The sequence below is a fragment of the Mustela lutreola genome, chromosome 5 (genome assembly GCF_030435805.1).
Source record: "Mustela lutreola isolate mMusLut2 chromosome 5, mMusLut2.pri, whole genome shotgun sequence".
Classification (NCBI taxonomy): Eukaryota; Metazoa; Chordata; class Mammalia; order Carnivora; family Mustelidae; genus Mustela; species Mustela lutreola.
The window spans coordinates 65,524,083-65,537,711 of NC_081294.1; the positions used below are offsets into that span (position 1 = coordinate 65,524,083).

Genomic DNA, 13,629 nt, shown 5'->3' on the forward strand with positions numbered 1-13,629 from the left:
GGGCTTGATCCCAGGACCCTGAGATCATGACCTAATCCAAAGGCAGAGGCTTTTGGTTTAAAGAGCCACCCAGGCGCCCCTCAGTTTAGATATCTTAAAGTATCTTGTAATCATTGTTATTGCTAGATCTTACTTTTGTATTACAAAGAGACATATGTAGCTATAATCGCTTGTTCTAACATTTTGATAATTATACCTTAATGTAACAGTGTCCTTTTAATATATGTGTTAGGTTAGAGAGTTCATAAGTGATAATCTGAAAATTTCAGAGCCCATAGGTATCAGAGTGCAAAACATAAAAAAGATTAAAGAGTTAGTAATTTTAAAAGCGGGAAGGAAGTAACCATATGGGCATGACTTCAGTGGCAAACATTACTGTGCCATTTATTCATTTGTTTAGTCTTCAGATAGATGTGATTATTTACTGTATATTGTGGAGAATTTAGTGTATTGTCTTTTAGTGAAGAGAAAGAAATGTGTATTATGCACATATTTGACTTCTGACCACTGCCCTAAGCTAATTTTGCCAGTAGGATCTCATGTTTATTTGCTGTGAATATAACAAACCCTCAAGGTTGTGGTTCACAGGAATATTGGAGAGGGGCGAAGTGCTCATGAAGAAAAGTCTTTCTGAATAACTAAATTACTAAGCCCCCTTCGCTCGGAGATAAATAATTGGTTAGGAGCAAAAGCCATTTCAGCTGGGTCATTGTGTGCTGCCTAGTGATTCTGAGTGCCACATTTTTTGATTCCACAGGAGGCAGCCTTTTGTGCTGTGATTCTTGCCCTGCTGCTTTTCATCGGGAGTGCCTGAACATTGATATCCCTGAAGGAAACTGGTATTGCAATGATTGTAAGGCAGGCAAAAAGCCACATTACAGGGAAATTGTCTGGGTAAAAGTTGGACGATACAGGTGAGTGAGCATGAAGGCACTGATTCTTTTACCATCCCGTCTTCTGTTTTTTTGGATACAGGGCTTAACTCTTTTTCTTTCCTTTCTTTCTTTCTTTTTTTAATAATTTTTCTGATTAAGCAAGGTCAGCCTCTCTGCCCATTAATTTTCCATTATAAGAAAAAGACCTCATTTTTATGTTTTGTAAATATGGGAATAATACATATTCTCTGTAGAAAATTCATTAATGAAAATAAACCCACAATAAACAAGGAAGATACATTGCTAACAGTTTGGCATATTTATTTGGAGACACACCAATGCATGTACCCTCAAAATCATTGGCCTTATATTTATACTCAGTTTTGTATCTTTTCCTTTTTAAAATTATTTTTATTGAACATAGAATATATAAAAGAATATTATGACATGCATGATTTAAAAGGATTAGAAAGGAACATCTGTGTATTGTACCTCCCATTTAAAGAAATATCATATTGCTGGTACTTTTGAGGCTCCCTCCATGACTCTTTACTGAATCCAGTTTCTCCCCACCTGTAGAGGTAACCACTATACTGCATTTTGTGTTTTTTATTCCTTTGCCTTGCTGTAATGGTTTACCACATGTATAATGTTTTGTTCTGCATGTTGTAGACCTTTTCATAAAGAAATTCTTGCTGTATTTTCCTGCAGCTTGTTTTTCTCATTTACTATTACACTCCTGAGATTTGTAGTAGTGCAGTACTCTAGTTCACACTTTGCTGTTCTACATTTCTTTCTTTCTTTCTTTTTTTTTTTTTTTGGATTTTTATTTATTTATTTATTTGACAGGCAGAGATCACAAGTAGGCAGAGAGAGAGAGAGAGAGGAGGAAGCAGACCCTCTGCAGAGCAGACAGTCCGATGCAGAACTCGATCCCAGTTCACCGGGATCACAACCTGAGCGGAAGGAGAGGCTTTAACCCACTGAGCCACCCAGGCGCCCCTCTACATTTCTTTTTGATATAGTCTTAAAATATAGTGCAGTTCCTTTATCCATTCTCCTCTTTGGACTATGAGCATTTTGTCGATCTTCCTTAGTTTACATGCACAGTTTTTCTAGGAATAGGGGTTTCCAGCTTAACTAGCTAATGCCAAGTTATCTTTCTAAAGTACATGTAAAGCATAAATTTGCATGCTTTTTATTTTATTTTCAAAGGCATTTCTTGGTGTCTTTGGGGGGGGGGGGAGTCATTTTTCTATACCCCTCACAATTAATGAAACTTTTCCTTTTTAAAGGCCAAATTGAGGGGCACCCGGGTGGCTCAGTGGGTTGAGCCTCTGCCTTTGACTCAGATCATGATCTCAGGGTCCCGGAATCGAGCACTGCATCAGGCTCCCTGCTCAGAGAGGAGCCTGCTTCCTCCTCTCTCTCTGCCTGCTGCTCTGCCTCTTTGTGATTTCTCTCTCTCTCTCTCTGTCCAATTTAAAAAAAAAAAAAAAAAGGCCGAATTGCATTTCATTGTATCATATTCTGTAGTAACTTTATCATTCCCTAAATGTTGAGCATTTAGATTGTTTCCAGGTTTTCATTCTTATAGATAATACTTAAGTGAACATTATAGTCAAAGCTTTGTTTCTATCTTATATGAGATAATTATTACTTACTGTTAATTATTATTTCCTTTATAATTTACTTAAAGTAACTTGGTCTAAAAAGTGTCTATGGGAGCACATCTGTGAGGGTGGCCATTCAGGTTTTTAGCACATATTACTCATTGTTCCCTAGTTAGATTGTAAAAATGCACTAGGTTGGACCATTCCTTATTCATGTCCTAAGAGATAGGTCATTTTCCTAGTGTCTTAGACTCTCTTCAAGATTTCCTTCCTTATTTTCACCTTTCCCAGGTGGTGGCCAGCTGAGATCTGCCATCCTCGAGCTGTACCTTCCAATATTGATAAGATGAGACATGATGTGGGCGAGTTCCCTGTGCTCTTCTTTGGGTCTAATGACTATCTGTGGACGCATCAGGCCCGAGTCTTTCCCTATATGGAGGGGGATGTGAGCAGCAAGGATAAGATGGGCAAAGGAGTGGATGGGACATACAAAAAAGGTAACTTTATCCTTTTGTTTCGCAGGCCAACACAGACCTCTATTGCCCACATATCTATTCTTTTGTGTATTAGAATTCACGTATGTTCCATTAGCAGCTGTGTTCTTCTCTCTGGGGCAACTACAAGATTTTACAGGAAAGTTGATCTGCATAATTATTTTTTAGCTTTGCCTTTATATAGCAGGATTTTCCTTTAGGGAGGTTTTTGTCTCACCAGTTGCTTTCTCAACATTTTGTTTTGTTTTAAAGAGTTTATTTTTTTATTTGTCAAAGAAAGAGAGAGCACAAGCAGGGGGAGTGGCAGGCAAAGGGAGAAGCAGGCTTCCTGCTGAGCAAGGAACCTGATTTGGTGCTCAATCCCAGGACCCCAGAATCATGACCTGAGCTGAAAGCAGAAGCTTAACCGACTGAGCCACCCAGGCATCCCTGTATTTTCTCAGCATCTTACCAAGTACTGGAACTTTGGAATTATTTTATAGCTTTAGCTCTGTGGTTTGTTAGACAAGAGTCAGAATCTCTAGTAGAGTTGTGTTTGTTCCACGGAAGTTATAGAGAAGTTATAGAGCAAAATAAAATAGTGAAAGTCAAAGCATAAATGTTCTGAGTCAAAAGAGATTTTTTAAAGCTGGCCTAGCAGTGAAGTAGTCAGGGGACATTTGAGGTAGAAGGAGTTGAGTCAAGTATGAGCCTCAGTCTCTTACATAATGAGTAAGTTTGTTCTGAGAATTCAGTGAGTAAATAAAAGCATCAGCCAACAAAGCACATAGTTGGTATCCCATCAGTGATAATTATCTTCTTCCTTTAGCTGTCCTTTGAAAGGCAGTATAGGTATCTGTTGTTACTCGAATATATTTGGACATTGAGGTATATAGATTTTGTATGATTAGGTGAAGATTTTAAGCAGGTGAAACTTTATCATAAAGCGAAGATTCAATGAAAATTCTAAGCAGGTGAAACTTCCTGTATGGGGAATGAGAATCATGTCCATGGGAACAAGTTTCACAAAGGTTCTGTTGCTAATGTCATTTCAGTAGGTCCTCACCTGTTGGCCATGTGGTTTCTGTGTAGATAGGGGTTATTAGTATTAACACTATAGGAACTTGGCTCTCGACTCTTGTGGTCCTGGATGGTCAGGGACCACTTAACCAATATCTTACCCTGTGTAGAGCCTGCCACCACAGAGGCTGGGGCAGAAGGTGGAGTTGTAGAGAATATCACAGGTCTGATCCTGCTGAAGCTCTGGGATTCCGCTCTTTCTATGCCTCAACCCTAGGCTGGCTGGGTGCCTCTGCCTTCAAGGAATACACACTTGTTTTTATGGGGGAATTGGATACAGATGAAAGCAGTCAAAGTGTTACTCATTGCGTGTTGTGGCAGAACTGTGCATGCTATGCTGTGGGAATAGACCAAGAGGAAGCATAACTGTGCTGGAGATCAGAGTTAGGCAGTCATGGGTTGGTTTTTTTCCTTGTGACTTTGAAGAGTGAACCTTAATAATCGTTATCATTTGTTGTTTGCCAGGCCCTTTTTAGTTTTCTGCTTTAAGTCCTTGTGACAACAGTTTAAGTTAGAAGTCGTTGTCCTTACCTTACAGATGAGGAAGCTGAGGCACATAAAATTTAAATACTTTCCCCAAGGTGCCAAGGCCAGTAAGTGAAGAGGAAAGTTTCAAATTCTAGCAATCGGGCTCCAGAATCCTAACTCTTCACTCCTACACTGAAAGTGAAGAAGTAAACAAATGAAAATGTTGACAAGAAAACAGCGCATGGGAAAACATATATTAAATCTAACATGTTGAGTGAATGACCTTTAGCTATGTGTTATAGCTTAAGATGGGGTTGGGGGAACACAGGGCTGTTAGCCAGAAAAGGTGGTAGGTAAGTTACATGGTCAGAGCAGAGTTTTTAGAAATCTTTAAGTTTGAGAACTGTAGAAGATGAGAGGCTGTGGCCGGGGATGTCTGTGAAGTGACTGTTTTGGTAGTTCCAGGCAGAGAAAAGCTTGTCACAATAAAGTGTCCCTGGGGTGGAGAGGATGATGGGTACTTGAATAGACATTAAGTAGACAGACTAGTCAGGACATTCTGAATAATAGAATGAAGAAAGGAGTAATAATTTAAAAAACAAAAACAACTAACAAAAAATTTAGAGGATTCCAGGCAACAAAAGCTCTGTTAGATGTTTAACAGGAAAATGGAGAAAAGGGGATATGGACCAAAGGAGAGGTTTTCTTTAAAGAATTGACACAATATGGGGAAAGCTACAGAGAGGAAAGGAGGGAAGAATTAGAGTTCTTTTTGAGAGTTTTTTAATCTAGGTTACAAGGAATTAATTTTTGAAAAGAGTGAATGAAAAATTTGTTATAAATGGGAAAGAATGAGACTCTTAAGATTTTGTTGGACTCTAAGATATTACAGTCTTTTAAACATATGAAAGGACTTGAATATTAATCAGCTATGAAGATCTGTGTATCATTACAGCTAATAGTTCATATTTACAGAATGAAACTTAGGAGAGGAATAGAACAGGTGCTCTTTAGAGAATTAGGCAAGAAGGAGCGGGAAACTTCAACTCTGAATTTCTTCCAGAGGAGTGCAGCATGTTATTTGGCATCTAGAAGACTGAATGTGTCTAGAGGCAGGAGGTTCAGAACTGAGGAAAGAATTAGGCTTAATGAACTACAGTGATTTAGCTGAGCAGATACAGTCTCATTGTCGTTAGGAAATGTTATTTGTGGGCTTTTTCAAATCATTTAGCGAGATTTGTTTTTGTTTTAAATTTTCCTCTGAAGGTGGTAGTCTTTTTATTGTGCCATGTAGTAGTAGATTGTGTTTTGTCTTAATCCGATATCTGAATACCCTGGGGACTATAAATTAACTTGAAAATAGCACTTATATGTACGTCTTAGTTTTCCATATAATGCTGCCTGATTTTTTTTCCCCCCCAAGAGCGAGAGAGCGTGTGAGAGTGAGCACAAGTCTGGGGAAGGGTGTTGAGGGAGAAGCAGGCTCCCTGCTGAGCAACGAGCCCAGTGCGGGCCTTAATCCCAGGAGCCTGAGATTATGACCTGAGCTGGAGGCAGACACTTAACTGACTGAGCCACCCAGGCAGTCCAGTGCTGGCTGACTTTATTGTCTAAAGCATGGATTTTTTTTTTTCCAACTTTAAAGGGGAAAAAAAGACAAAAAAACTACTCCACCCAAGATTAAGTGACTTGTGCTGTGTGTTTTCTTAGCTCTTCAGGAAGCTGCAGCAAGGTTTGAGGAGTTAAAGGCCCAGAAAGAGCTAAGGCAGCTGCAGGAAGACCGAAAGAATGACAAGAAACCGCCGCCTTACAAACATATAAAGGTGAGAAAAGACTGCAGGAGACTGTTCTCCAGGAGAGACCCTGTTATAGAGTGCTGTCTTCCTGTTTTGTTCATGAGAGGATTGGAAGCACAAGTACAGTTGCTCTAGGTAGAGGTGTGCACTTGAAAGAAGATAAGAAAAAGTTCCAGAGCACCATACCTCACACATTGTCTACAGTTTATATAAAGTCAGTTGTGTGTTGATAACTTTTTCTGTTGCCTTGGAAAGTCTTCTTATAGAAGGGACTGGATTAGAGTCTCTGTACAAGAAACATCTTACAGTTTGAAGGGGATTCAAGAAGTATGATAAAAAATGATAAATAGCCCTAAGATAGTATGACTATTACACATGGTAAGTCTTCTTGGTAATGTCTGATACTAAAGATATTTTAGGTAGCCAGTATGATTAGGTTTCCCAAGGTCAGGAGAATTCATGTTAGGTGTACCTAACCCCTGATGTGCCTAATAAGAGTCATCACTATTTATCATCTGGGTCCAGTGGACCCTTTGTATTTTTTAATGTTTTAAATCATTTTTATGAATAATTTACAAAAGTAAAAATACAGGAATAATGAACAAATTTATCAGACATTTTAGTAAGTATTTACTAAAACCACTTTTTGAAAAACCTGAGTTTTTTTTTTTTTTTTTTTTTTTTTAAAGATTTTATTTATCTATCAGAGAGAGAGAGGGGGAGAGAGCGAACACAGGCAGACAGAATGGCAGGCAGAGGCAGAGGGAGAAGCAGGCTCCCCGCTGAGCAAGGAGCCCGATGTGGGACTCGATCCCAGGACGCTGGGATCATGACCTGAGCCGAAGGCAGCTGCTTAACCAACTGAGCCACCCAGGCGTCCCTGAAAAACCTGAGTTTTATTAAGTTACTTCTAGTGTTCAACATCAGAAAACATGAAAGAATACTATTAGCTCTGTTAACAATGTGAGACTACCCAGGTTCTTATTGTAGAATATTTGTGGTGATGTCATTCCTGAATAAGAATACCATATTTCATTTTTGTCAATAGAAATTCATTGTTAGTGTACCCATTAATATTTGGGTTTCTGAAGTCTTAGAGTCTGAGGTTTCACATAGAGATCAATTTCACCACCATCTTTAGAGTCTAATGTGATCAAGTGTATCCCAAGTATTCCGTGGGACATACTTACACTAAAAAAATTTTTTAAAAAAATCTGAAATTCAAATTTAAGCAGGTGCCCTGGATTTTTATTTCCTCAATAAAGCAACCCTACTAAAAGCATACTATAAAGATGTTATCTCTAATCTTTCATACTTTCTGGAAAGGTTATTTAATACTTTGGGCAATGCAATAGAGAAACTAAAGTGTCACTATTTCACTGTTGCATACATAAGCTTTTGTGATACCATTATTTCTCTGTTTTCTTGTTAGTTTAGCCTTTTGGTAAAGGTGGAAAACACTAATTAGTAACTGAATAACAATGAAATAGTAAAATGTTATGAGATACAGTTAATTAAGAACACTAAAATTCCATAATGTAGCTTAGATTTTTTAAAAGGGTTTAGTGGATGTTTTTGGTAGTTGCAGGATAGAATGAGGGAGGTTTTTTTTTTCCTTTTCCTTCTTTATTTCTTTTTTTTAAAGTGAATTTTCTTTTTGATCTTCAGAAGACCTCTGAGAAAGAATAAAACTCATAAAATAATCATCCTTCTAAAACTGCTGAAGAAAATATACTCAAAACTTAAAATTGGGTCTAAATGGTGGTAGTGTACTGAGAGTTAAATGGAGTTATTGTGCATGGAGATATAACATAGTTCACGGAGTTCTAAGTGTAGTTAGGCCTCAAAAAGGGGAAAAGAATCTGCTTCTCACAGTACTAGGTGTCAGGTAACAGCAAGGGAGGTATTTCAGAGTAGCACTTCAAGCATAGGAAGCCCTTGAGAGAACAGCTTCCTGGAATTGATCTAAATCACAGAATTTAGAAGCCAGCTTCTTTCCTCTCCATACCCCTTCCCCACCTTTTTAAAAACAAACAAATAACGTTTCCAGGAAAAACGTTTAGAACAAGGGTTAGAAAACTATAGTCTGTGGCCCAAATCTGGCTTACTGTGGTTGGGTAAAAATAAAAATGAGAAGAATATTTCCAGGAAAATGAAGATTACATGAAATTCAAATATTAGTGTCCATAAATGAAGTTTTGACATACATCCATGCTTATTTATTTTGCTTCTTTTATGCTACAATGACAGAATTGAGCTACACACACCAGAAATCTGTAGCCTGCAGAACCCAAACTATTTACTGTCTGGCCTTTTCTAGGAAATGTTTGTTAATCCCTGATCTAGAGTGAGCATTTAACTGTACTTAGGTATCTATATTCTTAACTATGTGTTTTATTTGTTTGTTTATATGTTAGGCAAGAAACTTACTTGGGATTAATAATAGGTTAGATCATATGTTAAGAAAAAATGATAGAAATATATCTTTTTATAGAAAGAAAAGGAGTAGAATGAAACTTTTTTATGGGAGGGAGGTCAGGTAAAGATACCTTGAAACAGGTATCTATGTTCTAATGCCTTGTGTGTAGGACCTGCAGTCTGAGGTGATTGAGTCAGTCCTTACCTTCTGTCCCCTTAGAGTTCGCTTTCCTCAGGATTTTGACTTCCATTTGCATGTGGTAGGAGTATTCCTCCATTAACAGAAAGTTTACAGGTTTTGTGGCGGGGGGGTGGTTCAAGATTTTTTAATTTATTAGGGCAGGGAGAGTGAGGCAGCAGAAGCAGGCTCACCGCTGAGCTGGTAACCCGACGGGGTTTCATTCCAGGACTCTGGGATTATGACCTAACCAAATGCAGACCCTTAAGTATCTGAGCCACCCAGGCACCCTCAAGACGTCTACAGTTTTTACCCGTATTTTGAGGTATCTGGGAAGAGATCTGGCAGAGTTACATCCTTGTAAGGTGTTCTCAAGAACAGGTTTGAGAACAATATACTTCTGCAGACAGATTAGAGATTTTATAATATTGTTAAAGAAGAGGCAAAAACTAAAATGTTAGAAATGAAACCTTTTGGGAATTTAGAGGATGGAAAAAACGTGTTAATCATGGTGATTTCATTTTGTCTTTAAAAGATTTTATTTATTTATTTATTTATTTATTAAAGATTTTATTTATTTGACAGAGAGAAATCACAAGTAGATAGAGAAGCAGGCAGAGAGAGAGAGAGAGAGAAGCAGGCTCCCTGCTGAGCAGAGAGCCCGATGCGGGCCTGGATCCCAGGACCCTGAGATCATGACCCGAGCCGAAGGCAGCGGCTTAACCCACTGAGCCACCCAGGCACCCAAAAAGATTTTATTTATTTATTGACAGAGATCACAAGTAGGCAGAGAGAGAGGAGGAAACAGGCCACCCGATGAGCAGAGAGCCCGATGCGGGGCTTGATCCCAGGACTCTGGGATCGTGAACTGAGCCAAAGGCAGAGGCTTTAACCCACTGAGCCACCCAGGCACCCCTTCATTTTCTTTTGTATTTTATTTTATATTTTTGAGCCCAATGTGAGGCTTGAACTCATGACCCTGAGATTAAGAGCTTGATGCTTAGTTGAGCCACCCAGGTGCACCAGTCATATTTTATTACTATTATTTTGTAAGATTATATTTATTTATTTGACAGAGAGATCACAAGTAGGCAGAGAGGCAGGCAGAGAGAGAGGAAGGAAGCTCCCTGCTGAGCAGAGAGCCCGATACGGGGCTTGATCCCAGGACCCTGAGATCATGACCTGAGCCTAAGGCAGAGGCTTTAACCCACTGAGCCACCCAGGCGCCCCAGTCATAGTGATTTTAGATTGAATGGATGTGATAATCTAGAATATTTTATGTGACAAATAATTAAATGATTATTAAAAGAAAGAAAATTATACTATCTGCCATGTTTTAAGAGGTTGGTAGACTCTGTAGTCTTTTTGCATGTATTTCTTTTTCTTTTTACATGTATTTCTTATTCTCACACTAATCTTGGAAGTGAAGTGATTTGTCAAAATCACAAAATTCCTGAAAAGCCAATTTTTATGTATGGGATGGGTTTTTGTTGATACACGGTTTGACTTTTGCCGCCAATACCAGGTAGGGGAGACTCATTCTCATAGTGCACAAATCAGCATTTGTGTTGTGGAATGTTTTTTTTTTTCCTTCAGCATCGTTGCTAGCATTTGGAAAATGCTAACACCTTCAGTATTACAGAGGCTGTTTGACCTCTATGTTTTATCACCAGATTTTCACTGTAGTTTTTAGTACTAGCACCACTACTGAATAAATATGAGTGACTTTGCTGTAGTCTATTAAAAAGATTTCAAACTATGGTAGTAAATATTAAAAATATTTCTTCACATACGGGAGGAATCCCACTTACCCAAAGACATTTTCATGTCAACCATTTGCCAGTTAAAATTTTTTTTTTTAGTGTAACAGCTAACATGGCGCCACCATGTGGTAATAGTAGAAACCCAGTTTATACTTCACTTGGCCTACCAGCTTTGAAATTATGATATTCATAAAGTGATTTTTAAAATTTTTTTGTGGGATTTGGGCACCTGGGTGGCTCAGTGGATTAAAAATTTTTTGTGGGATTCATAATTTGTTTATTAAGTAAGCTTTTATGTCAGACTTAATCTTTTTTCCTCCAATTTTTTTATTGTAGTGAAATATAGATAAAATAGGTAAATCATTTTTAAACATTAAGTTCAGGGATATTAAATGCATTCATAATGTTTGCATTCGTTACCATCATCCATCTCTAGGCCTCTTTTCATCTGGTAAAAACTGAAACTCTGTACCCATTAAGCATTAACTCTCCATTCTCCCCTCCTCTCATTGCTTGCCAACTACCATTCTACTTTTTTCTCTACGATTTTCACTACTCTAAGTACCTTATATACATACGGTATTTGTCTTTTTGTCACTGATTTATTTCACATAACATAATATCCTCCAGGTCTGCCCATGTTGTAACATGTGAGAATCTCCTTTCTTTCTTTCTTTTCTTTCTTTTTTTTTTTTTTTTTTAATTTATCTGACAGAGATCACAAGTAGGCAGAGAGGCAAGCAGAGAGAGAGGAGGAAGCAGGCTCCCTGCAGAGCAGAGAGCCCGATGTGGGGCTTGATCCCAGGACCCTGGGATCAGGACCTGAGCCGAAGGCAGAGGCTTAACCCACTGAGCCACCCAGGTGCCCCATGAGAATCTCCTTTCTTTTAAAGCTGAATAATATTCCATTACTTGTACCACATTTAGCTATTGTGAATAATATCCTGAGTTCCAAGTCATGTAAAATGTTGCATGCAACTTCAAAGAAGAGAAGTCTAACTTTTATAGGTCCTGAGTTATCTTGTGTTGACTAGTCTGATATTCTGTAATACGTGTTTCTTCTGCAGGTGAACCGTCCTATTGGCAGGGTACAGATTTTCACTGCAGACTTGTCCGAAATTCCCCGTTGCAACTGTAAAGCTACTGATGATAACCCCTGTGGGATAGACTCTGAGTGCATCAATCGCATGCTGCTCTATGAGTGCCACCCCACAGTGTGTCCTGCTGGAGGACGCTGCCAAAACCAGTGCTTCACTAAGCGCCAGTATCCAGAGGTTGAAATTTTCCGCACATTACAGAGAGGCTGGGGTCTCCGGACAAAAACAGATATTAAAAAGGTGAAGAAAATTTTTCATGATTTCCAGATTTTTTTTTTCTTCTTTACAATTGCTTAATATGGGTAATTATTCTTGGGTCCTGCTGTGTCTTTCTAGAGTTTAGATGCTTGAGGATAGTCTCCTTTACCTCTAAAGTCCTTAGTATTGATCACGTTCATGTCGTATGAGGATGAAAAAGTGAAATTCGTAGAGTTACCAGGATTTTATTTGCTCTTTTGTGACAATCCTGGAACTTGTAGTTAAGAGGTCGGGGATAATCAGTATGTGATACAGAGGTGTTAATCACATAGTAAAATAAAATCTGTTTTTACTAAGGGAAAATCAGTTTTCATTCATGGAAAACGAAGAAGAGGATTAGGCCTTCTCTAATAAAAGTGCAGTAACATCTTCAACTTCAAACTTAAAAAGCCCTGCAAGTTTCTAATAGAGAATATTATATAGTCTTTTTGTAGAGTAAGTCTTTTTTGACTTTTAATAAATTAAACCTTACTCTAGTTAAGCTTTCTGAAGAATTTTACTGAAGTTCTTATGTAGAAAATGATGTGAATATTGGCTGTTCTGTAATTTGGTCAGTAGCTTTTACATATCTATTGTGTGCCAGGCATTGTGGTACAAATGCAGTGATAAATAAGAGGCATAGTCCATGCTTTCATAAAGTTTACATTCTAAGCTGGAGAGACATTGGTCAAGTAGTCACCCAGTGTGGAAGCTCAAAGGGTTCTAGAGGCATACAGTAAATGGTAAAGGGCCTGAAACTAGCTTTGACTCAGAGAATGTTTTGAGAATTTGAAGTATAAGAAGTTTTTGGCTCAAGATAGGTAAGTGTTAAAGCACTGCTGGCAAAGCAGACAGCCTGAGGGAAAGCCAGTATGACTATAGCTCAGTGAATCAGGAGGACAGTAGTGTAAAATGTGGAAGGGCAGCAGGCAGGGCATAGTGAAAGGAAAAGGAACATAGTTTATGAAAACTGATTTTCAGGTTTGGGGGCATTTAAAGGGATCGACTATGTATATCACCATTTTAATGGAGCCCTATTTCATAGAGTAGTTTACTTACTTCTGTGTTGGTTGATCTCTAATGTCCAATCCCAGTCTTTGTCCTGGTGACAGTAATAGGAGTGGGCAGGTATTTTTCATTGTCAAATAGTTGAAGCATCATATTTATGTTTCTTGAATAAACCTTTGTTAAATTGACTAGGTATATGTACGTGAACTGCTTTGGAGATTTGTTTTCTTTAATTTTTTAAAAGATAAGATATATCTGGGAATACAAGTTGAGTTTTTTGCCATTAAGAACTGTTTCTTGTTCTAGGGTGAATTTGTGAATGAGTATGTGGGTGAGCTAATAGATGAAGAAGAGTGCAGAGCTCGAATTCGTTATGCCCAAGAACATGACATCACTAATTTCTATATGCTTACTCTGGACAAAGTAAGTGTTATTTCCATCGTTACAAGACTGAGATATTGATATTGTCCCAGCCATAGTGTTTGTAAGCATGTAGTTCACTGCCAAAACAGCATCTTCATAGAGTTTGCTTTGTCAAGGTTCTGGAGTAGATAAATTTGCTCATTTCTGGCTATACATCCCTTGCCAGAGTCAACAGAGCTGCTATTGGCATTCTTTTTGAA

At 38.3% G+C, this 13,629-nt stretch overlaps 1 protein-coding gene across 7 annotated transcripts in view; it reads left to right on the forward strand.

Annotated features, from left to right (window-relative positions):
• NSD1 (nuclear receptor binding SET domain protein 1) overlaps positions 1-13,629 on the forward strand; it is a 150,372-nt gene that overhangs the window by 122,966 nt on the left and 13,777 nt on the right. For all 7 annotated transcript variants that reach the window (XM_059174410.1, XM_059174414.1, XM_059174411.1 and 4 more), the window contains 5 exons: positions 758-914; positions 2,780-2,985; positions 6,220-6,332; positions 11,732-12,001; positions 13,313-13,429. In XM_059174410.1, coding sequence (XP_059030393.1) covers positions 758-914; positions 2,780-2,985; positions 6,220-6,332; positions 11,732-12,001; positions 13,313-13,429 — 863 coding nt within the window. The remainder of the gene's footprint in view (positions 1-757; positions 915-2,779; positions 2,986-6,219; positions 6,333-11,731; positions 12,002-13,312; positions 13,430-13,629) is intronic.